Source organism: Cibotium barometz, chromosome 3, assembly GCF_041138505.1.
Source record: "Cibotium barometz isolate CiBa-2024 chromosome 3, ASM4113850v1, whole genome shotgun sequence".
Classification (NCBI taxonomy): Eukaryota; Viridiplantae; Streptophyta; class Polypodiopsida; order Cyatheales; family Cibotiaceae; genus Cibotium; species Cibotium barometz.
Genome location: NC_141048.1, coordinates 63,312,812 through 63,339,137, shown reverse-complemented (window position 1 = coordinate 63,339,137; position 26,326 = coordinate 63,312,812). Strand labels below are relative to the sequence as shown.

Sequence of the window (26,326 nt, the reverse complement as noted above, 5' to 3'; positions counted from 1 at the left end):
GAGGAAGAATGTTTAGAGGCTAGACTATGCCCATCAACAAGGAGAAAAGCAACAACTTCGTGAATGAATATGACCTGTTCCGAAGGATCTCAGCAAGATGAAGTTTAACATCACACTAGACCAAATGCTGAAGCTAGTTCCCAACTACAAGCAAAAGCTACTTCAGGCCATACATAGTTGTTAGGTACAAAAAGTTTGATTCGATATACGGTACGTTTAGATATAGTCTCGAAACGCACCGTCGCTAAATTTTGAAAATAAAAATATGGTGAAGGTACGATCCATTAAAAAATACTTAAAAATATAAATATAGATGCAAAAATTAGAGAAGTTACAACTTACAACTTACAACTTACCCAAAACAAAAAAATTCAGAATGTTGCAACTTGCAAGTTACATAGAAAACAAATGTAGACAAATGTACATGTGACATCTCAAAGAGTCATGAATATATATAAAGCTGCAAAAGTCGGCATGCTGCATGGCATTAGGAACTCAATGGAGTCTTCTTGGGCCCTTTTATTTGGCAGTTTAAGGGAGTCAAACCTTTTCTCTTAAGAAGAAACGTTTTCTAATTAGAAGCTTCAAAACGGCTACTTTATTCGAATTTGAATTTTGGGGGGAAAATGGAATTTAAAATCTAGCCGATAAAACCATATCATGTAACATATCTATGGAAAGCTCTTGATGCGTAGATCACGGATCTATAATCTCCGCTCAAATCGGAGCTTGTATGTAGAAGTTATGGAGGTCCGAAAATTGTAAAATTGCCCCCTCCCCTTTTTGGGGGAAAAAGTGTACCCTTTGACCACTCTTACACCTCTCTTACAAACCATTGGTTTTTGCTTACATGGCGGGCTCCTATTTGTCAAAAAGTTAAACGTTTCCATAACCTCATGGCAAATTAAAGGGCCCAAGAAGACTCCATTGAGTTCCTAATGGCAAGTACAAATACAAAAATAAGAGTACAAAAATACAAAAAGCCCATAGAGGACTATAGAGGCTAAAGGCCTATGTCACCATCTATGTTAAGAGTCAGGACTTAGAGCTGTCACACTAGGCTCTTCAATACCCTCACTAGAGGAGGACACCTCAGAGCTCCCACCAAAATCCCCATCGCTAAGAACGTTACCCCCATCATCATATTTGAGCTCCATAATATCACCATGAACTACCGACGAAGAAGACTCCACAATGGAAGCATCCTCAACTCTAATCGCTCTGTGTGGGGGTAGAGCTCTGACTCATGGAGCCACGTCTGACATAGGTAGCAACTGGGAAATCAGAGCCTCGAGAGTCAAAAGTAAGAATAGGCCAAACCTGTACTCCAACTCTAGCTCGGAGGCCACGATGAGTGCAAGAGACTCGTCTATCAATCTCCTCTAGCTCTTTGTAGAGATCTGCATATATGGCCTCCTCTACATTACGCTCCTTGTGGGCACTTTTAAGAGTGTCCACCATCAACTTGAAATTGTCAACGTTTATCTACAAGTTTTATAATTGATTAGGGGCTAAATAATAAAACATTAAAAGTTATGTAAGTCTAACATGTTACATAACAATATCTAGCTTGACTCATATCGTGCATTGCATGCACCATGCGTAAGTTATTGCGACAATAAACGAGCCGCTCTATCTCATTCTCAATCAATTGTGTAACTTCGTGTGTCTAAGTGAGTAGGAACTCCAGTTCCTCACACCTCACACCATTCATGTGCCTTACCCATAGGACATCTCCATGGATGAGGCACATGAGGCCTTTGCTTTTCTCTAAAGCCCACAAACTTGAAGATGAGGAGGATGACCTCGATGAGTCAGGGAGAGTACTAATCTTTTGGAGAATAAGCCCTGCAAGTCCATCACTCAAGCCCCCTCATTGGACAAATTGGGAAACAAGCCAATCCTCAGAGCCAAACCCACCCACCTCTCCAACCGACCTAACTTCAACCCCCATCGAAACCCCTCCTATCAAGCTATTTGTTGTAACATCTTCAACAAAAACCCCCTTCGCATCCATTACTTAACCCCAAAGCCTCTTTATCTACATCCATGAGACCCTCATTAGCTGCATCCACAAGCCCTCATCCTCAAATCATTCCATGAAAAGCCAGATCTTAATGAAGCACCACTAACCACTACTCATGAAGAAGCTAGTAAAGATGACAAGAAGAGCATAGGAGTGTCCTTGCATGTCCATGAACAACAAGTCACATACCCACCAACTGTGTGAGAACTCATATTTGGATCTAGTTCACCTCCCAACTGTAGAGCAGAATGAGGAGTCAACCATTCCACCAGGCTATATGTAGTGGCATGCCTGCCCACACTAGCTTGGATGCCCGCGGTGCTATGATGACCCAAACATCTCACACCCGTGAACCCCGTACTCGCTCATCACTCACTATCAAACATCTGTACTCGGAGCAACCCGATCAAGCCCTCATGTAGTCACTATGGACTATACAACATTACCTCCCCCTTAAGAAGAGTTTTCATCCACAAAAACAAGCTCTGGAAAGTTCTTGGTAAGTGTACTCAAGTGTTCCCATGTGGACGCTTCATCCTCTCTATCCTTCCTCTCTATCCTTCCTCTCTATCCTTCCACTTAACAAGTGCCTCTCGGTACATAGTATGCCTCGTTTTGTAATCTCTAAATCTAAGAATCCTCGGGTTCATGTGGAAGAGTGGTTGGTTCAATAAGCTCCACCAAAAAGCTTGGAGAACTATGTTCTCTTTATTATGATCAATAGTTTTTCATAGTCTACTGACATGAAAAACATGATGAACTCGAGAGCTCTCCAGTGACTCAAGTTTGTATGCTAATCCACCAACCTTCTTAAGTATTTTAAAGGGACAACAATATCTAGGTAAAATTTTTTGATACTTTCCCATTTTTAACGTCTCCGACGACTCAAGTTTGTATGCTAATCCACCAACCTTCTTAAGGATTTTAAAGGGACCGCAATATCTAGGCGAAAGTTTTTGATACTTTTCCATTTTTAACATCTCTGACTTTGTAGAGACTCTCCCATTTTTAATGTCTCCGACTTCTAAGGGACTTTCAAAAATACAAAATCACCTTCTTCAAAGGTGTCTCCGACTTTGTGGGGACTTTCAAAAATACAAAATCATCTTCTTCAAAGGTTACTTCTCAATGACCCTTTTTCGCATATGTCTTTACACGATCTTGTGCACTACGTATGCTATCTTTTGCTGCCTACGACATATCTTGCATGTCTTCAAAGAAATCCTTGATAGAATAAATCTTTTCCTTCTCTAGCCCTATGGCTACAGGAGACCTCTCCTACAAACCATACGTCAACATGAATGGGCTAAATCAAGTTGCCGAATGTTTTGAACTATTATAAGCAAACTCTAAATACAGCAAGTACTCCTCCGAATTGGATTGCTTTTTATTGAAATATGCTTGAAGCATGTCTTCCAACACTTGGTTGACTCTTTTTGTCTAACCAATAAACTGCAGATGATCTGTCGTACTCATACTCAGAGTGGTGTCCAAATTTTTGAAGACTTCTCTCCAAAAATGACTATCGAACTTCCTATCTCTTTCAGAAACTATATCTATGGGGGGGTAGGCCATATAGCTTGTAGAGATGCTCGATAAACAACCTAGCTAACTCAGGAGTTTTCACCGCCTTTTTATTAGGTATAAACTTTACCATCTTGGTCAATCTATCAACCACTACCCAAAGCGAATCATTCCATCGATTCATTCTAGGTAAACCCATGATGAAATCCATGGAAATAATTTCCCATTTCCCCTTGGAAATGTCCAATGGATGAAGCAAACCTCCAACCTTGAGGTGCTCATGTTTATTGACTTGACACTTCTCACATTTCAGCATGAAGACTTGTATGTCCTTAAATAAACTAGGCCAAAAAAATTGTCTTTTAACTACTGCATAGGTCTTTTGTATCCCGAGATGACCACCACTCAAACTATCATGACTTTCAATAAGAATTTGGCACCGAAAATCACCAATAGTTGGTACGCAAACTCTACCTTTGTAGAGAAGGTACTCATCGTTAATGGAATAGTGTTTATACTTTTCCCCCCAGCAAACTTTATCACCCCAAATGAACCAATGTCAAATGGTTGTGAAGGGTCCACCCCCAAGATCTCCTTCTTGGTATAACCCAAGAGACTTGCCTATTCTCTCTAGACTAATTCACACTCTTCTTCTCATGGAAACCTCGGCTAGTCACTCCGGAGGACTAGCACTCCTTTCCAACAAGGAAGGTGTAGGTTGTTGGCAACTACGCATGCATACAACATGCCATAACTCTGAGAAAATAATGATCATGCTCACAAATACCACATATTGAATCCAAATATTTACTTTTGGTTACAGTGAAACTTAGCTCATTCACACCATCGGCATGCGACTCAACGCATCCGCCACTACATTAAACTTACCTTTCTAGTAATGGAGTTTTAGGTCAAACTCTTGTAGAAGCTCCGCCCCCATCGAGATTTTCTATCCATCAACTCATTTTGACTACAAATACATTTCAAACTTTCATTGTCCGTCTAGACCTCAAAAGTAGTGCCATACAAGTAATGTCACCACTTTTTTCAGAGCATGAATAATAGCTAGTAACTGTCTCTCATATGCCAAGTAGTTACTTTGAGCACATTCAAGATTTTTTCTTTCAAATGTAACAAGGCATCCCCTTTGCATTAAAACTGCCCCAATAACCTCCTCACTTGTAACTGTCTCTCCACTATAAACAGCTCATTGGGATTCACAATACTCAAAACAGGTGCCATTGCTATGGCCACCTTGAGTTTCTCAAAACCCCTTCATTAGGTATCCTCCCAATGAATAGTTTTATCTTTTGTTCTTAACCAATCCATTAAGGGGCTTGCGATCTTCGCATAGTCCTTCACACATTGTTGGTAAAAGCCCAACAATCCTAGAAAAATCTATAATTCTTCTAGATTTCTCAGCTCAGGGCATTTGAGAATGGATTCCAACTTCTTAGGGTATATAATATGGCCTAGGTAATGAATTTCTTTAGCAAAAAATGTGCATTTGCTTTCCTTTGCAAATATCTTGTTTTTCTTAAGCAAATTTGAAAAGCAAGTGTAAATGTTGCAAGTGTTCTTTCCTCCACTTACTATAAACAAGTATGTCATCTAAAAAACTACTACGAATTTTCCTAGATATGGATGTAACACACTGTCCATAAGTGTCATAAAAGTCACTGGTGCATTCATCAAACCAAACGTTATGACTAAGAACTCATAGTGTCCAAAATGAGTCTTGACCACGGTCTTGGGAACATCTTGTTCCCTTATTTTTACATGTTGATACCCTAATCTAAGATCAATCTTTGAAAAATACCGCACACCATGAAGTTGGTCAAACAACTCATCAATATGTGGCATGGGGTACTTGTTCTTAATTGTAATCTGATTAAGAGCACATTATTCTACGCACATCCACACATAGATTTATCTTTCTTTTTAACTAAAAGAATGGGAGATGCCCAAGGTGAAGAACTCAATCTAAGAAACCTTTTCTTCACATACTTGGCTAACTTCCATTCCACCTCCTGTGGCTCGGAGTGGTTGATCCTGTAAGTAGGCTTTCTTATGGGTTTTGACCTAGGGAGCACTTCAATGCTATGGTTAATTTCTCTCAACGGTGGAACACCATCTAGAAAATCTTCAAAAAAAACATCCCTAAACTCTCGCAATAAAGAACATAAAGTAGCTCCGTACTTATTAGTTTTTATTGACTCGATTTCTGCCTTGCATTGTTGTTTTTGTTCATAAGATGACAAGACAATGTTTGACAAGCAGGGGTCTCGTCCAAGGCTAATTAAGTTTTCTCTAGTTTCAACAATGAAAACATTAACTTTATCACTTATTTTATCTATGGAAATAACATTATTCAAACTTATTTCATCTACTACGAAAACAAAATGATGTAGCAAGGTATAAATATATACCTTAGAGATATAGTCAGCGTCGAAGGCACAACACAACTCTAAGGAAGATATAAGGGGGGTGCAGCCAGAACCTCTCGCTCATCTTGTAGCCTCGCAACTCTACCCTCATGCACAAACTCTAGGCTACGACTCAAGGTAGGGGGCCGAGGTTATACAACCACTCCTTGCCTATATATATATCTACTCTAGCTAAGTGCATGACGTGGAAATCCAAACTAGCCTCATAGTCCTCAATAGCCAATGGTACACCCAAAAGCACAGTGTCCCAAACGGTTTTGTCATGACCATTCGCCAATGAAATAATGTACTTAAGATCACTTTTGGTTTTAGGTAAGCGCAACTTCTTAACCAATGCATAGTTAAGAAAGTTGTGCGTGGCTCCATCATCTACCATGACGGTGACTCTACGGCCACCTATCCTGCCATATAGATGGACCAAATCATGTGGTGCCACTGATGGCTACCACATGGCACGTATAACACAAGAAGCATTGGTACTATCCGTATGATAGACAATACCTCTTGGAACTCTACGGAACTAAGTGGCAACCTTTGAATGATATGCACCTATCAAAAGGATTTCCCCTCCTCCTTTTGGTGTCACTGGAACTCCCTCAAGTACTTAGCTTAGAACATACTACTTTGCGCTATGTCCCACCTCAAAGCAATGAAAGCATAAATTTTCTTTTCTTGCTTTATCCTATTGCTCTTTTTTAAGGGTTCTCACCTGGTTTTTCTCTTTTAGTTGGCGTGGTTTCTTTGACCAGCGTCCACCCTCCCTTCTTTGCTCATCAAGGCCCCCGTGCTCCCTATCACCTTGAAAGAACTTTCTTTTAAAGCTCGAACCAACCCTTTCCTCTCCTTCTTTACTAAAACCCGATTTAGAATGATGCACATAGTCCGGGTGTAAGCCCTTCTTGGACCCGTGCAAAGTCTGGAATTCATCGATCCCTTTTAATTTAAGCACAATCTCGCGGTAGTTGGAGATGTACTAGGTGAGAGAAATGCCACACATTGAGAATTTATCCCACTCACACCAGGATCTCTACAACTCATTCATGGGTAAAAAATCCTTTTGAAACGATGTTTCAAAATCCACCTAGGTGCAATGTCCCATCCTCTCTTGAGCTTTCTTCATATTAGTCTTACATTGTTGTAAGAGTGCATCCATCTTTTACATCTCCTCTTTCGCATTATGATTCACTCTCTCTTGCTTTTAAACCAACAGTGGCATATTCACTTTATACCCATAGAGTGCTTCATAAGGTGACATGCCAATACTCTCATGAATCATGATGTGTGCTATTATAAGTAAACTTGAAAAGAGGTAAATTATTCACCCCAAACACCTTGCATATTATGGCAATAATGCCTCAACAAGTAGGTGTCCACCCACTTATTCACCCTTTTGGTTTGCCCATCAATACTAGGGTGATAAGCGGTGCTGGGTATCAAAATAGTCCCCATTATCTTAAACAATGTCCTCCAAAATAAGATTATAAATTTCACATCATAGTTGCTCACAATTTGATGTGGTAACCAATGCAGTTTAATTGTTTTGCAACAATAGATGTTGAATACTTGACTTTGGAAGGAATAAAGTGTGCTACCTTTGTCATGCTATCCATAACCACATATATGCTATCCCATACCCTCTTTATGTGAGGTAGCTCCATGATAAAATCCATGGAAATATGATGTTTTGTTGGCATGGTAGACAACTTCTCACAAAACCATACACATCTTTCCAGATACCCTTCTAATAGCAACTTTTTCTCACTTTGTCAAAGGTCTTGAGCAGCTCCATGTGCCTCAACAATGGAGAATAATCCATTTCCTCCAATATCCTCTTCTTGTAGCAGCTTGAAGCATGCACAAGGTAGACCTTACCCTTGTAGTAAATGAGACCATTTTGAAGCTCATAATGCTAGAAATTATCATGGGAGCCTCGTTATAATTTATGCCACATTGGTGCCACTTTCTCATCCAAATGATATTCTTCTTGAATATCCATGATCCAATGCTTGTGTAACTCCGACATATTTCCATGCATGAACATGCCCACATATATGACCAATGTATCCGTCACTACATTCTCCTTCCCTTTCATGTAACAGATCTCAAAATCATAGTTTTGTAGAGTGGCTTTACTTAGGACATAGATTAGGTTGAGACAAGAAATATTTAATTACACCAATGATAATTTTTCACAAAGAAATGACTCCCACAAGTAATGATGCCATTTCTTTATTGCATGAAGTATTGGCGATATCTCTATATTAGACATGTATAACCATCTCTTTCACATTTAGCTTCCGAGTCTCAAATGCAGTGACTCCATGTTTTTAAAAGACAATATCCCTAATGTCTCTTCCACATGCATCATGTTGTACCCTGAATGGCTTAGTGAAATCTAGGCATACAACAATAGGGGATGATGTGAGCATTCCCTTAAGCTTCTCAAAGCTCTTATCAGCAATGACATCCCAAAAGAAAGTCTCTTGTTAAGCTTGTTAGTAAGAAGGCAAGAGTGCATGAAAGATCCCTCTCCACTAGCTATGAGTTTCCTTGGATGATGTGGAGGGTTGAATAGGCCAGAATAATCTTAGCTAATGTGTGGCTTTTGACCCTAGAACATATTTTCCTTAGCTCCAATGTCACATACATGAGTATTTTAGTGTATTATTTCAACAATTATATAGCTAGAGCTACTTGAGAGATCATGCTCATGATATTTATAATGCAATATTATCTACATGATTAACTTAATGCTATGGGTAGGCCACATCATTTCCTCCATGTTTTAAATAATGAACATAGTAGAAAAAATGAAACATGCAATTTACATATTTACTCCTTGTATACTAGACCAAGTAGTTTTCCACCTACATTGACATGTAGTTTTAATTTATAAAAGGAGATGTTTCTATGTTTTGATGCCCAATTTCGGGTGCGTGATGTCTAAAATATTGTATATGCACCCATCAATACATTTTTTTTTAAATGTGACTAGTGCAACCACCACATCACAATTCACCAAGATTGATTGTACTCGAAGAATTATATTTATATTTATGTTTTTTCTTCAATTCATCATGATCAAATATCTTCTTATGCTAGACTTTGAATAATTTACTGTGGTGGTACGGAGTGTTCCACTCTGGTTTTAACATGGTTCTTGTTGCCCATCCTATCTAAAGGAGTTTGATGATCTTATAATGGAAGCCTATCTTTTGTAAGATGGTGCTATGAAATGGTCTTACCTTGTGCTTTTAGTTCATAGACTTCTTGTATATAATTGCTAAAGGCTAGAAATAGTGGTCATGGATCATTTTTAAGTTATGGCGGCCGGTCAAATGTGAACACTAGTTTAACCCACTTTAGGGTTAACAAGGTTGCCACACCCAATTATATGCCAAAGCATGGGTAATCTACATTAAATGTCAAGGATGAACATGCCAAACTCATGTACAAACAAGCCATGAAGCAGTGATGTCCAAATCTCAAACTTGGACGGGTGCCTGTAAAGGTCTGGCGCATAGTGGCACCACCCAGTTCGCACACTGCCCAAGGGGGTTTTTTGATATGGACGGTACAATATAGACAAGGCAGTACGGTGGAAATGTAGTTGTATCTAGCCATTGGCAGTTTGAAATTTGATTTTTTTAACTGTTTTGCTTGGCCATTTCTTGGGCATTTTGCGGATTGTTTTAGGCTCTAGCCTTTGCTTGCATCCTATATAATAGCCCCTCGCCCAACCCCATCCTCACAATTTCAAGTGCTCAACCCTCCCCTCACAAGTGCTCATTCCTCAAGAGTCAATCCTCTCCCTAAAGCTCTCCTTCAAGCCTCTCGCCTTTAGGCGAGAGGCTCTCTCAAGCATCTCCCTCTTCCTCAAGCCTCTCCCTCTCTCTCCCTTTCATTCTCTTGGGACCCCCCTCTCCTCTTTCACCATAAGAGAAAATCATGAAGCCTTTATTTTGAATGAGGGGAAGTCTAGGGCATGGAAGTAGACTTGCAAGTATTGTGGCAAGGTCTACACTAGTAGTGCCACTAGGATCCTTTCACATCTCTCCAAGATGGGGGGCAAATTGCACCATCCCTCAAGACATTACTGCCGATGGCATTGTGAAGAAGTAGTCCTTGCTTGGCAAAGCAAGGACTACTGGAAGAGTCTCCCCACTGTTGCCCGCTCAAGACAAAGTCATCCCGTCAACAAAGGATACATCCTCCACATCCTTCTCACCCTTGACCAATTCCAACCCCTCATCAAAGAGACCAAGTGAGTTTGAGGTTCCACACAAGAGGCAAGCCACTCTTGGAGGCACCATTTGAGCAACTGTGACCTCTGTCTCTTGGGTCCAAGCAAAGAAACAAGAGACAAATGTGGAGATTGCACACATTGTCATTAAGTGCAATCTCGCATTTCGTGTCCTTAAAACTCCTCAATGGAAAAGAATGGTGAGGGACGTTTGTTGAAGTAGGACCATGCCATGGCCCTCGGCATGGTATCGCCTAGAAAGACATGCACATGAAGACACTTGATGAAGAAAAGGAGAGAATCAACAAGACCTTTGAGCCAATCCGAGCAGGATGGGTGAAGTATGGGTGTTCCATCCTCTCTAATAGTAGATGGACCGATAGAAAGAAGAGGGGAATCCTCAACATTCTAGTGTCTTGGCACTTACTTTTGTGGGCTGTGGATTCTGGAAAGGCAGGGTAGAAAACCTCGGGTGATTTCATCTATTGCCACATTAGACAAGCCATAATCAAGGTGAGATACAATTTTGAGTTTGAAGCTTTAGCCTTTGCCTTTTACTCAACTCTCATTTATTTTCCATATTCTTTTTCAAATTTCATGCATCCATCATTCTTGTAGGTTGGCCCCAAAAATGTGGTTCAAGTGGTTACGGACAATACATCCAATTGCCCCGCAAGATGAGCCGCTTGCTTGAGGTGGAGTTTAAGTCCATGGACTCCTTGTGCCTCTCACTACCTTGACTTACTTATGGAGGACATAGGCAAGTTAGAGTGGGTGAAGAATGTGGTGACACAAGCCAAGCATATTGTCACTTTTTTTAGTCAAAAAGTCAAGGCCCTCGCTATCTTCTGACATCACAGCAACTTGGAGATGAAGAATCCTTCCTCACGATGTGCTTTGCCTACATGTGGCTTCTTCTAGAGTGCCTTTATCTAGGTAACAATGGTTTTGTCAGAGTGGCAGGAATGGATACAAAGTGAGATACCTTCATGTGTCGAATGAGGCAAGATCCATTCAACGGCTATGCTTGAGAGAGGAGGTCTAGTAGGTCTATGCCATAGTCATTTTCGATTACTCCCTTGTATAGGGTTTTAGGCATGACAGACACGAAGAGGGCCACTATGGGGCTCCTCAGTCACTTTATGAGAGAGGCCATTACCGAGATTTAGCACACCTAGATGAGCTTGATCTAGAGTATATGCTAAGAAGCTAAATAAGGATAATTCAATAAACTGGAGTTCCTACTTACTTAGACACACGAAGATATGTATGAGATAGTTAGAGCGGCTGAACAGTCTCTCATACTCATCATGGCCGCCGAGCTAGAGGTGGAGTACAAGTTTGGCCCATTCTTACTTTTGTCTCCTGAGGCTCTAATCACCCAGTGGCTACCTATGTTAGATGTGACTCCACGAGTCGGATCTCTACCCCCGACAATGGTTAGAGTTGAGAATGCTCCCATTGCAGACTCTTCTTTGATAGTTCATGAATGAGCCCAAATATGATGATGAGGGCAATGTTCTTAGCGGTATTTTGGTGGGAGCTCTAAGGTATCCTCCTCTAGTGAAGATATTGAAGAGCCTAGTGACAACTCTGACATTGATGGTGACATGGGCTTTTAGCCTCTATAGTCTAGACTCTACTATCTACTATCTAGCCATGTCCTTCTCACCTTCAGTACCTAGTAGCTAGGATTTTAGCCTTTTTGCATTTTTGTACTTACCCATGCTGACTTGTGCGGCTTTATATATTCATGACTCTATGACATGTACATTTGTCTACTTTCATTTTTTATGCAACATTCTATCTTTTGGGTAAGTTGTAACTTCTTTAAGTTTTGTATCTATGTGTATGTGTGAATAACAATATATATTTATATTTTAAAGTATTTTAGTTCCTAGGATTTTTTTTCAAAGGTTAACTATCAAGAGCCGATCTTAGTTCCTAGGATTTTTTTTTCAAAGATTAACTATCAAGGGATTAAAACAAGTGATTGTTTATCATATGAGGATGAATCAATCATCTCTACTGGCCATAGAAGTGATTTGAATATCCTCACATGTTGAGACAATTATCCTATGAAATTGTGCTTATATCTTGGGGGTGCACACGCAAGATATTTGTATAATAAATTTGAGAAATAAGATTGGGGAGGAAAACTTTTGAGGAAAAACATAGGGCCATCAAACTAAGAAACTATTGAGAACTTGAATGACTAGAAGGATAGACCGAAACTTAGTTTAGAGAAATTTTGAGGATATATCAAATTATTAAGATTATAACTCCATTAAGGTTTGAATAGTTGACGTGTGAATGCCATCCATTGGATGCTTTACACTAGGACGATCATCCAAGATCTTGAACCCATCCAAGATCTTGAACCCATCTCATACAAACATGGGTCTAACTTTGGATGTGTAATTCCCAAAGGATCATGCTATTAGATGTGTTAATCCCAAGATGCTAGATGTGTAACTTTGAGAAAACTAATCGTCTCAGACATGTTAATCCTAATAATCTTTGGATGTGTCAATCCCAAGGCACCAGATGTGTAATTCTCAAAAAATGAAGATCTCAGATATATTAATCCAAAGTACCTTTAGATGTGGGACTATGATAAGTATTTGATAGTTTTTGAACTTTTCGTGGATACAATGAAAGAAGCAAGTTCACCCTTGCTTGTCAAAAAATCATAAGAAATGCCAAACTAGTTGGAAGCACTGTTGTCAATCTAACCACGGGAACTAGAATCAATTATGGGATGCCATGAAAGTACACCTTCAAGAAAGGTTTTGTCCTCTAGGACTTTGAGAGGAAAAAATGAATGAATTTTTGGAGCTAACCAAAGAAAGGAAGACCCTAAAAGAATACCACCAAACTTTTGTTAAACTTCTCCAATTTTCTCTAGAGATGGATGAGGTAACTCTTCTCCATCGATTCATTTGGAAGCTTAATCTACCATTGAATAACCTCGTCATCAAGAATGCAAAACCATCCTCTATTTCAGAAGCCATAATTATAGCCAGAGACTATAATAAAGTTTTCTTATATAGAAAGTGTCGAGAAGGACACGAGTCGTTCCATGTTAATCAAGAAGAGGTCCCCTAATTCAAGAGGAACATCAAGCCCACCCTTGGCTACAAGGAATCGTGAGCTAGAGCAAAATTAGGTCAAGAAATAGGGATAGCAGGGTTAAAGATGTTAAAATTACAGCAATGTGATGAGCTATGGTGGATCAAATGCTAGAATCAACATCATTAACAAAGAGATTAGTCGATAATTAAGACGTGATTAGTGAGCAATATGATAAGCTATGGTGGATCAAATGCTAGAATTAACATCATTAACAAAGAGATTAGTCGATAATTAAGACATGATTAGTGAGCAATTAAGATGTGATTAGTGATTGATAGCTTAATGTAGGCATGGATAATAAAAAACTAGCAAATTCTCATTAGGCCAATGCCTCAATTTATAGAGTTTACATCCAAGCATCCAATCCCACTGATTTTTCCTTGATTCACTCCACCTCTTTTGCTTGATTCTCTCCACCTCTCCCATAATATCTCCACACCTAAATCTCCTCATGCTACCCTTTATTCTCTCCTAGTAGATACTTCTCACCTTTTCACAGGTTCTCTCACATTTACAGATTCTCTTTTACAGCCTCTAGCTAGGGGCTTATTCCCGCACACACCCTATTCACTTGTATATTTCAACACCTCCCCTCAAGTCAATAATCCTAGCACACCTGGACCCTATACCAAGTTTCCCTCTTACTTGATAGTCTATGACCAGTGCCTCAAGTCCCTAGACTCATAGTCCTTGACACTCTCTGTCTCTCTCTATGTGTCCAAGGCTACTACAAGTGCCCGTGACCTTGACTAAAGTGCTCACATATACATCTACCACATGACCTACATCATCGGTGGCTCAGAGGTGGTTTTACTCTGTTGGGGCAGGTTACATTGGGTTGTGGGGTTTCTCTCTCTCTCTGTCTCAGAAAAGATGATCCGACTCCACTTCCTTATTAGGAGCCTCCATGAAGTTTACCATGTCGTTCCTTTTCCACTGGGTTTGCTGTAGTAGTCTCTTGCCTTGTGTCCTAGCTTTCCACAGTTGTGGCAAGTAAAGGTACTTCCACCTACTCTGCCTCTTCCTCGTCCTCATCCTCGAGAGAATCCTCCTTGGGTGAAGAATGCTTTTTCTTCTCCTGCTGATGAGTCGGGCCATTTCTTCTCTTTGCCATTGGTCTCTTGCTCTAGTAGAGCTCCTTCTATCTCATGTAGCTTCAATTCAGGTACATTCTTTAGTGTTGCTACAATGTTTTCATATTCACCTTTGTCCACACTCTTTCATTAGGAAAAATTTGGACTCAAAAGGGGGCTGTTTCAGACTTCTATATAATAATAACCACATGGGTTCAGTGGGGCAGGAAATCCTCCCAATGGGCTTCATTGGTGGTGGGTTCTCTGTACAAACCCACCCAAAATGTGGAGATACTCCAAATCTTCAAAAAATATTAACAAAACCTGCGTGTCAGTCCTATGATAATTTTAAATTCTTCTGTCACGCCTGCTATCTGCCCTTCATATTATAAAATAATGTTTATTAGATTTGTTTGTCAGACCTTCAGTAATATAAAAGTATTTTCACCACACTCAAACTAACGAATTCGTTACATAGATCCACAAACTAAGTCTGAGATTACTTTTGTTGTACTTATAGCTCGACGTTGGCGTGGACGCCTGCCACTGAATTTGTGAGGTACACCCTTGCTGTTTGCACATCCAACGAGTACCAGGCTCCAGTGGAAACTGCATGAGTAGGGATATCTCAGTTTATTTCGATATGTGGCAGGAGGAATAAAACATCACATGTCATGGATACGCCATCTTCCAAAAAAAATACTCACTCTTCGAAGTATGCAAAAAAGAAGACTCAGGCGGTGTCCCTTCCTCCTTACAATGACACTGCATTGGCCAACAACTTCAGCGCTAGTCTTAGAAGCCTCAACTCCAACGAGTTCCACTTGAGCATCCCGAAACCAGGGGCAGATGTCACCAACACGAACTCGTCCGATGAGGCCTCGTTGGAGTACTACGTCCAGGTGGAGGTTGGCGGGGATGACACTGGCTACCTCATCCACGCCCTTGACACCAACGCCACCTACAGCTTTGGTGAGACTGAGGCGTTCGCCCTCAACGTAACGGAGGGTGCCGACCCTTCCTCCACACAGCTGGGCGTCATCCGGGGCTATACCGTCCAGGCCAGCTACACCTCCACCAGCCACGAGGTGGAGGTGGAGGTACTCTCCTACGACGACGGCTCCCTCAACGGCACCATCACTCTGCATGGCCTCATCAATCAGGTCCCATGTGCTTTCGTCGATGAGTTCTAGCTGGTGCACCGCCTTCTTTCTTCTTCTCATCAGTGCACTCATATTGCCCTCCGCCGTTGATGCCGCCGCGACTGGTGGCAACCAACGCGACAAACACGACCTCGCCTACCTTCACGAAGGTGAGGATCTTATTCAAGCCTTGAGTACACGTCCACCAGCCACGAGGTGGAGGTGGAGGTACTCTCCTACGACGACGGCTCCCTCAATAGCACCATCAGCCTGTAGGGCCTCATCAATTAGGCCACCAATGAGATCGCCGTGCTGGGTGGCACCGGCGCCTTCAGGGGCGTGCGAGGCAAAAATTGAAATAAGATAGCTGCACAACAATTGGAATCAGCATCAGAATACCATTGCTTGAGGAACAAGCCCAAAAATCTCTGGATTCATCACAACGTGAGTTGAACCTTCCGTAAAATTAAACACTATCTTTCTCGCGTTGTCATGAATCGTGTAAGTTACAAAGTGTAAGTTACAAAAAAAGGGGTTGGAGAAGGTGAGCTTTATCATATACCTCAAAACACACCGCAAGATTTTGTCGTTCATCTCCTTGTGAGGATCATTCAAAATCTGGACTTCTTCGTCCAGCATGGGGAATAAGCATTCTACACCTCAAACTTGTATTCCCAAATTGAATCGTGATCCGAGGACGGCGAGAGATCCCATGTTCATCTGTCGGAGCGCATGAATGGTCTCTCACCTAAAGGCCAGAGCTTGAAGATCAAGACCCCTTCCATCTTCTTTCAAAAATGCCGCCCAAAGATCTCATCAAAGCTCGACGTGTGCTAAATCAATGTTTCATTCAATGTGCAATAGATTCAAAGGTGGAGGCGGAGAGACACTCATTGAAATGGAAGGGGAAATGAGAAACAGGCAAGCTATTTTGGCTCAGAAATGGAAAGAAAGGGTGGAAAAGAGATAAACCCAAAGAGCTTCCTGCTCAAAAGAACTAGGATTCCCGCCATTGGAATAAATTATTACACCATGTCAGCCTTTAGAATAAACTAATACACCACATGTCAGGCATTTGAATAAAAAATTGGGCCTTTCAGAGGGATCCAAAGCTCCATAAGCAAATATTATATTCAAAAGTATTCGCCTTTTGCTTACACGTCCCCACCACATGGGCTCTCTTACACGGCCCCTTTTTGAGTCCATATTTTTCCTAATGAGAAGCACTGCTAGTGCCTCATCATCTTCTACCTTTTTGCTAATAGCTGCTAGTTGTTGCTTAATGTTTTTATATCTGTTCAAGTGTGTGATTAAAGGTTCACTTTCCTTCATATCCAATTTGTAGAATTGCATTGACAGATTTATCTTTGAATTTTTAGCTTGTGTGCCAAATAATTTATTGAGTTCATCCCATGCATCTTTTGCCCATTGTATCCGTGCGATGTGATGAATGATTTCATCATTTAAACTGAGTGCGATAAGTCCCAATGCTTTTTCATTCCTGCTCTTCCACTCATTTTTCCCTCTCACCTCTGGGCATTCATCTCTTCCCTCAACTAGCCCCCACAGATTTTTCCTCATTAGCAGATACATGGTTTTTGTCTGCCATGTGTAAAACTGCTCTCCATTAAATTTGGCTATTTCTTGTGGCCGTACTCATGATAATGTGAAGGGGGTCTTACCTCTTGATCTAATTTCAAGATTCAAGGGCAGTGTCTACCCTTTTACAACTCAATCTAGTGTCTAGGAGATGATTACAACAGTACCTCCATTGTATTTTTATTTTCAAAATTTAGCGGTGTGTTTCGGGAGGACTGTATTTGAACGTACCATACTGAATCAAACTTTTTGTACATGACAACTATGGTCCAACAAATAAGTAATGGTATTTCCCGCTCCAAGGCCATGTGGTAGTGAGATAGGATAAGCTCCCTAGTGTTGTAATGCATCAATGTATTATGAGATGAAGAAATGTATAAGAAATAGACCAAGTAGAAGCTTTGAGCACTTGCCGTGCCAAAATTTAAGTGTGTGAACACTTGCTGTGCCAAAATTTAAGTGTGTGCCAAAATATAAGTGTGTGAACACTTATAGCCATGTATATTAGGCAATTTCTCTAATTATGTAAGGATAATCTCCCATTGTGTAATGGAGCTTTCCCTCTGATTAAGCCTTTATCTAATCTTCTCTCTAATGCATACTAGTGAGTGTGTGTGAGTGATTTGAGGTGAGAGGAGGGAGCAATGCCCATAGTATAGCATGATGGTATGACAATGCTCGCGGGAAAAGGGGAATGGTAAGCTACCATGGCGGTGTTGAGCTTGGAGTCCTCAAGGGTTATGAGCTCGGCCATCAAAAAGATCCCCATGACACGTTGAGGTGAGTGGTTTCCTCAAAGATATCTCTTAGCCTTACCACACGGTGGTCATTGCCTTCTCCAAACCTATCTCTTAGCCTTAACACACAGTGGCCATCACCTTCTCCAAGCTACCCATGTCTTCAGCCTCCACATCCTTGCCCATGGCATCCAAGACAACCCTCAAAATATCACTCGCTTCCTTAAGCTTGATAGAGACCCCCAATTTCCCCACACATCCTCTCTACCTTGATAGAGACCCCCAATTATCCTTTGCAATGACCCCTTTAACCTTTGCAAGGCCATGTTCTCTTTTTCCCTCCAAGACATCAGGGTCACAAACCTAGAGACCCACCTCACTGCTAGTCTATTAAAAGGGTTATAAGCAAAGTGAGGACTTAGAGCTTGCGCTACACAAGCGATAGGGATATCCATCGATGTATGGTGCACACAAGAGAGGTGAGCTAGGAAGAAGATTATTGAAGAGGTCATCCTTATTTCTAGAGAAGCCAAATAAAATCAATATGATTGCCCAGAAAGCTCAACATTTTGTCAACCTTTATTTATCCAAGTTCACAAGTATAATATATCTTTCTTAAGATGTATGATTCTGTTTTTTAAGAATGTTCTCTTTATAGGTCCGATGGCTTTCTTAAATCATTTCTCGTCCTATTGGTTACTAATTAGGTTAGATCTTTCAGTGTATCCTCTTAGATTCCAAGTCATTTTGCAACTTCTTCCTATGAGGTTAGAGCCTTGAGTGTATCCCATTGATTACTAATTAGGTTAGAGTCTTGAATGTATCCTCTTAGATTCCAAGTCATTGCAACTTCCACCAATGAGGTTAGAGCCTTGAGTGTTTCCCATTGATTACTAATTAGGTTAAAGTCTTGAATGTATTCTCTTGTATTCCAAGTTGTTGCAACTTCTACTAATGAGTATTTCATCACGTCACATTTTTTATTTCAATTAGAATTTTATTATTAATGTATTTTATAGGGCTAGTTGGCCTTTAGTTTTTTATTTTCCAACTTAAGATATGATTTTTATGTGGTTAAGCATTTTTTCTAGGCTTATTTAAACCTTATCAACTAAGGAGTTCAAGGTCTATAAAATACTTAGTTACAAAGCCTAATAGACCTAAAAGCTTTGAGGGTTAGCACATGGACTTTTTCCACCTAGGCACAACAAGGGCCCCTCCTAACAAGTTCTTTTAATGTGCTATGAATCGACAATAGGATAAGTCAAGAGGTAACTACAAAGAGAAGCCAATGGTAATGCTATTACCTTTGGCTATAATGGATTGCGAACAAGGAGTTCTTATGTATGAGATAGTTTATGGGAGATTATTGTTCATGTATATGAGAGACTATATGGAAATCTTGATACCCTTTTTAGGAGGTTTTTGCTCATGTTATTCTTCAAGGATTTTCACACGTGTGTGTGTGTGTGTGTGTGTGCACGTGCATGTGTGTGTTTACTCTCTCTCTCTCTCTCTCTCTCTCTCTCTCTCTCTCTCTCTCTCTCTCTCTCTCTCTCTCTCTCTCTCTCTCATATGAAATTCTATTGTTTACAATGCTTGTACTTTCTCTCTCTCATCTTCTTGTTATGTATGAGATAGTTTATGGGAGATTATTATAATGCTTGTACTCTTTCTCTCTCTCATCTTGCACTTCTCATACTCTCTCCCTTATATATGAGAGTTTATGGAATATTATTGTTCATGTATATGGGATACTATATGGAAGCCTAAAAATTTTACTACCCTATTTAGGAGGTTTCTATTCATGTTATTCTTCAAGGATTTTCACAATGTGTATGTGTGTGCATGCACACACACACACGCGTGCTTGCAATGCTTGTACTCTCTCTCTCTCTCTCTCTCTCTCTCACCTATAATTCTCTCTCTCTCCTCTTTTTGTAACCTCTCTTTCACACAAAAAAGAAGTTAGCAAAAATCCTAGCATTGATGATGGTAAATTCAAATGGCCAAAAACAAAGGAGCTAAGTATCACTCGGTTTTAGGTCTCACAGGTGTTGATTGCTTGGTTTTTGGACTACCTCAATCATACTCATGAGCACCTTTTAGATGGATTTAAACATCCACATAGTTTTTTAGTGAGAGTACAACAATGGGCTAATTTTTTAGTGAGAGTACAACAATGGGCTATTCCTTATTAATCTAAGAAATGCATTCCAAGCCCAAGCATTATGGTCAATCACCGATGGTTGGGTTTATTTTGACTCAACCTAGTACTAGAATACACAATATTGTATACTTTGGGTGTAGCTTCTAAGCTCATCCAAACACATCAACATTTCTATTTAGTCGTTGCATCTTAAGAACAACATATCTTGGGAAGATATCCTCCTTCACTACCTTAGTGTGTCTAGATTAATTTTCACTTACATGTAACCTATATAGTAGTGTATCAAACTATCTAAGTTGTGTCTTCAATAAATCATTAATAAATACCCTTGTAGATACAACTAGAGTGTGGAGCATTCACTTTTAACAATCTTGATATTAGCATCCTAAATTCTCAATATGATATACCTAATTATTAGAGCACATTTTCTAAGTCCTAGCATGATAAACCTTGCAAATCTTTAAAGTGTACTTTGAAAAAATAATCTTGATGTAATACGATTCATCCTCAAAGTGACTACAATGAAGGACACAAAACACTACATTAATGCCACATGCATAGACTACCAAAATAGATTTTTTTAAAAACCATTACAAGAGGGAAAAGGCAATAAACCACAAATATTTTTTATGTTTTAAAGATTGTTGTAAAGTTTCCATAAAGAATATAAGTCTATAGGCCTAGTTTCTCACATATTCTTTAAAGAAGTCATTTAAGGCAAGGATTTGCAACACTTTCTACAAAGTGAGATTGAGATCTTTTGTCTTTACCTCTAGGTGTTAGATTACTAATAACTATCTTAGTCTAGCAATAAAATTTATGTTTGACTATATCATATCATCATAACTAAAATCCACCATGTTTTCAATGATGTAAATTTGATTTTGTCAAAGATTTTATACTTTTTTAAAAAGCTTTTGATGGAATTATTATCATGCTTTTTAGCTAATCACACTGGTATTTTGTTCTTTTTGTAGTATTGGAGACAGGAAGCTACTCAACATCAAGAGAAAATAGCTAACATGGAGAAAAAACATAGGTAGTTGTGAATTTTAATTATTTTTTTAAGATTTTTCTACAAGGACATGTTAGGGTTTTAAGACACCCTTTGTCGGCACCTAGATATATGTAATATGTTTAGGTGTTGGCATAGGGCTGGTAAGGTTGGTAAGATGTTCGCATAGGTTGGTAATGCTAGTAAGATGTTGGAACCCTTTTAGGTGGAGCCATGCTAAGGTGGACCACTTTTTAGTGCTAGTAGTAGAGACTATCCTTGGCTTTTAAGGCATCTCCACCACAATTCATAAAAAAATAAAAGTACTTTTACCACTAGCAAAGATTCTTGAAAACAATTCATTTATTGATATTGATGATCAATTACTACTAAATAGCATTGATAATAGTACTAGTGTCGTGGGTGGTAGATGCTACTTCTTAGTCCACCTAAGCATATGTGCATTTCCACCCTTTTTGAATATATATGTTGGTAGCCCCTCACCAAAGTGATTTTTATGCTAGCTACTAAAATGTGATGGATAGCTAATTATTTACTTAACCAAAAAAGAAAAATACATACTATGAATATCTAAAGTGAACATCTCACAAGTTTTATCACTTATAACTCTCTCTTGTGTTATAACTTGTACCATTTCTCTTTACTTGATATATTGTAGACACCTAATGGGCGAAGATATTTTCGGATTTCAAACCAAATATTTACAAAAGCTCGAAAACCAACTTCAAGATGCAATATGTCGTGTGAGGGCCAGAAAGGTACTAGTTAACATACTTTTATCATAAAAAACTATTACGGATTTTTAATTTATAACTTTACATTTAATTTGTTTTACCTTGAAATCCTAGAACAAGTTCAACATTTTGTAAGAAGGTATGAAATTTATGTTGTTTTTATTTTATTTCTAATTTAATGTAATGATTTTTTAATCACTATGTTAGGTCTTTTTCCTCATTTTTGTTTTTTCCCATCTTAGGAGAATCTACTTTTACAAGAGAACGAGTTACTAAGATCCAAGGTATCCTTGTCTCATCATTTACTTAGCACAATGCTTCATTAGCAACTATGAATATAGAAAGATGGATTTTGTTCTCAAAAAATTTATCAACCTACCAAAAAACATTCAATAATATCCCTTAAAATGTCTTTTAAAATATAATACATTCAAATTTTTTCTTTAAAACTTTGTGTATTATGATCAAAAAGGTTTTTCAAAGTCTTTCTTAATAACTCTCTTTTTCATGTTTTCTTTTAAAAACCTTATAGTTTTCCTAAGTTGGTTTTCCTTTTTCACATTCTATTTAGATTCTTGTATAATGCAGCTTTTCGAAGTATCCACAATGCAAGCATGTAACGCCATTTTGAAAGAAACCTCTCAAGACATCCGAGATAGACCAAGTATAAATATTTCCTTAACCCCACAAGAAGAGAATGAATCAATGATGAGAGTTGTTGAAACAACTCTCCAACTTGGTTGCCCCCAAGGAGGTGAGCTAACAAAATAAATCTTTATGCCCCTTTTCAATATGGGTAAGAACCAATTCATAAACAAAAGCTTGTATCACCATGATAACTCAAAAGGATAGTTAAATTTTAAGATAAAAAATAATATTTAAACTTAATGATAAAATATTTCCTATCAAAACAAGTGAAGCTCATGGTGTAGTTCAATTTTGGTGTTCCCTTGAAGCTATATTGAATAAAGAAATGTCTCTGACACATTTCTAGTAAGCATGATTGTTCCTTGATGGTGTGCCCTTGAGGCTATGTTTTATAAAGAATGACTTTGACATATATTATTTCAAGAGTATGTAAACACATTTCTAGTAAGCATGATTAACAAGCCCATTGTAACTTGCTATTTTAAGTATTTATGAAAGGTCAATGTCAAGCATATTTAACTTTAACTTCTATTTCGCCAGGATGCCTACACACATTTCTAGTAGCACAATTGTAGCAAGTTGTAAACTTTCTAATTTATGTATTTGACTAAAGGTCAATGTGCAAGTATCACAAAAAATTATGACACTCAACCTTCTCAATCATTTATTGAGTTTGTTCTTAAATTGGTTCAAGATAGTTCATTGAAGAAGGTGTTTGTATGTCACCACATCTGTAATACATTCTCACATCATGTAGATGTATGCACTAATGTGGATATGAAAATGTGGGGGAGAGAAAGAGATGATGATTATATTAGCACCATAAAGGCCAAATATAGCCTATGGGATCAAAGAGCAATACACCTTGTAATAAGAAGGAGATATACAATTGATATGCTGGAAAGTTTTGGCAAGTTTTCTTTATACAAATGCCATGAGGACTCCATGAGAAGGTGGTCTAAATGATCTTTCTTATGGATGCCATAGTTACCAAGCTTCTTCCCCCCTTATGGAGAGACTTAAAATCTTTAACATAATCTTAAACCTTATTCCTTTCCATTATCTCCACGAGGACTCCATGAGAAGGTGGTCTAAATGATCTCTCTTATGGATGCCATAGTTACCAAGCTTCTTCCCCCCTTATGGAGAGACTTAAAATCTTTAACATAATCTTAAACATTATTCCTTTCCATTATCTCCATGTCTTCTTGTAAAATCTCAAACATAATCCAATGCCAAACTCTTAGAAGTCAACTTCCTTTTCCATTTGCCATTTTTTGTGAGGCATGTGTGATGTATTTTTTATCTTAAGGGATAAGCGAGGACCCCTAGATTATTATATTATTATGTGCCATTTTCTCTAGATTTTCTTACTTGTATAAGCCTTTACAATGGTTCTTAGCATTCTCTTCATAATTTTTCAAAAGCCTTGAGACAACATGACAGCTAGCTTCTCTTGTGCTCTATCATTGTCAACTCTAGTTTCTCCTTTTCTTGCATATCAAAGTCCTCTTAAACTTATTAGTGCTCTTCTCTCATCAACATGGATGGCTATCATGACTCTCTTTCTTACCTCATTCTTGGTCAATACTGTTTATTGTAAGCGTGAGTGGTGTGCAAGAATTTTCTTATCTTTCCTAATCTTACTTTTCTTTTGTACTTTCTTTTCTTCCCAAATCAAACATCACAATAGAGGAAGATAGGGAGAAGAAGACTGTATTGCATTAAGCAAAAGCACTTAGAAAAGGTATAAACCTACTTGTACACTCCCATCATGGAGAGAGCTTGTATGGTTTATATAACTATTTAAGAGTGGCTACAACAAGGTAAGACATCTAAACACTTGAAAGCTAGGCCATTACATCAGTGAATGTAGAAGGTTGGAGAAGGAGTTAGGATGGCTATTTGGTTGATACATCAACACCACCAAGTGCTAAAAAGAAGGAGTCAGTGAACTATGCATAGGAAGATTGGGCATTCATTGCACAGTTATGATCCTTTTGTCCATGATTTATGCATGTCAGTGAGACAGATTAACATGTGTGGTACTTTCATAGTGGTGCTAGCAGGCAATTACTTCTTTTACTCTAATCCTTAAGGAGGAACATTCACATGTATAAACAAATTCTCATATCTAGTAAAAGAGGAGTTGCTAATATTGTTTAATACCCTATAAATGGTGGGATAATCACTCTCTTAGAAGACTTGTTTGTGCTAGTAGGCATCAAAAAGAAATTGTTATCAGTCCATTGCACTATTCTTGCCAGGGCAGTGTACAGCTCATGGGGCTGAAGTGATGGAGACATCCTTGTGGTACTTGCTACTCTAATCCATGGGCTTTATAGGTTGGATATGTATGAGAGATTAGCACATAATGCTTGTTCTATTACTTCCACATAAGTGATGCAGAGCTATGCCATGCCTTCTTTTGTCACTTGAATTTTGGTAGTTTTTTACACCAGTGATGGTGTCAAAGTTGCCAAAGCTTAAGGCCCCTGTGAAACATATATGTAAGGAGTGAATTTTGGGCAAGATGTAATGGGCATCATTCTTAAAAGATGAATCAGTTAGGGCTATCTAGAAATTATAGCTTATACATAGTGATGTATGTGGTCCCATGAGGACAACATCAATTGGGAGATATCTCTACTTTGTGACTTTTACTGATGACTACTCTAGGCACACTTGGGTGTATTCATTGAAGGAGGCAAAGTCATAGGTTTGTACATGCTTTAGACAATTTTTTTAACATCCGTTGAAGGCAAAGTCAGAGATTTTTACATGCTTTAGATACTTTGATTCTATGGCTCAAAATGTGTGTGTATATAAATTTGAAAATTTTCATAAAAATCGAGGGGGGGAGTATATGTCAAAGGAGTTTCATGTATATATGGTTGAAAGAGACATAAAACATCAATGCAAAGTACCTTATACACCTCAACAAAATGGTGTGGCTAAGAAAGAATAGATCTCTCATGGAGATGGCATGTTTCATGGTTAAGGCCAAGATTTGCTTGTGTTTTTTGGTTAGAGGTAATGTGTGCAATTTTATGTGCTAAACAAATGCCCCACCAAGGCCTTGTAAACAATTACCCCTTATGAAGCTTATAATGGTAAGAATCCCTCTATGGCTCATTTGCATGTTTTAGTTGTCTTGCTTATGCTCGTGTGCTTGAGCAACATTGTAATAAGATGGATTATAAGACAGTAAAATGTAGTTTTGTGGGATACAACTCAGAAAGCAAATAGTATAGACTCTACCATCTAGTCCCATAAAGTGGATTTTGGTGAGTATATATATTGTCTTTGTTGAGAACTCAATTCAGCCCCCATGTTTTTATGCAAAAAAAGTAAAATGTATGCCTACAAGACATTTTTGATACACTCCTACCTTCGTACAATTACCTTTGTACAATGTCAGGTAGCCATATGTGGAGCAAATGAACGCTAAAAATGGTGCTACAAATTAGCCCATATACTAGTTGAAATTAACTCGAAATATCAACTCATAGATCAGTTTATACATGCATGCAAGAGTATGCCAATTGTGGATAATGCAGTGGATGAGGAAAGGGTAGCCAGATAGGCATGCAAGAGTATGCCAAAATGGCTCTAGTGAAGACATTTTTATGAGACATCAAATTAGCATTAGGGAAAATTTGGACTCAAATTCAGCCCTTTACATATTGATACACATTCTCTCTCTACAAAAATGGGCGCATGAGGAATTTTTTTTCAAATCAACTCAGAAGTGAGAAAGAAGAGTTTAGACATTCGGAATCTATTCTTCGAGACCCTTCCATTGATATATAGCATGATGGGCAATTTTACAT

At 38.8% G+C, this 26,326-nt stretch overlaps 1 protein-coding gene across 1 annotated transcript in view; it reads left to right on the top strand.

Annotated features, from left to right (window-relative positions):
- LOC147640376 (MADS-box transcription factor 23-like) overlaps positions 1-21,183 on the top strand; it is a 49,732-nt gene extending 28,549 nt beyond the window's left edge. The window contains exon 4 of the mRNA XM_086823676.1: positions 21,074-21,183. Within this exon, the coding sequence (XP_086679802.1) occupies positions 21,074-21,139 (66 nt within the window). The 3' untranslated portion in view covers positions 21,140-21,183. The remainder of the gene's footprint in view (positions 1-21,073) is intronic.
- The last annotated feature ends 5,143 nt before the right edge of the window (positions 21,184-26,326 follow it).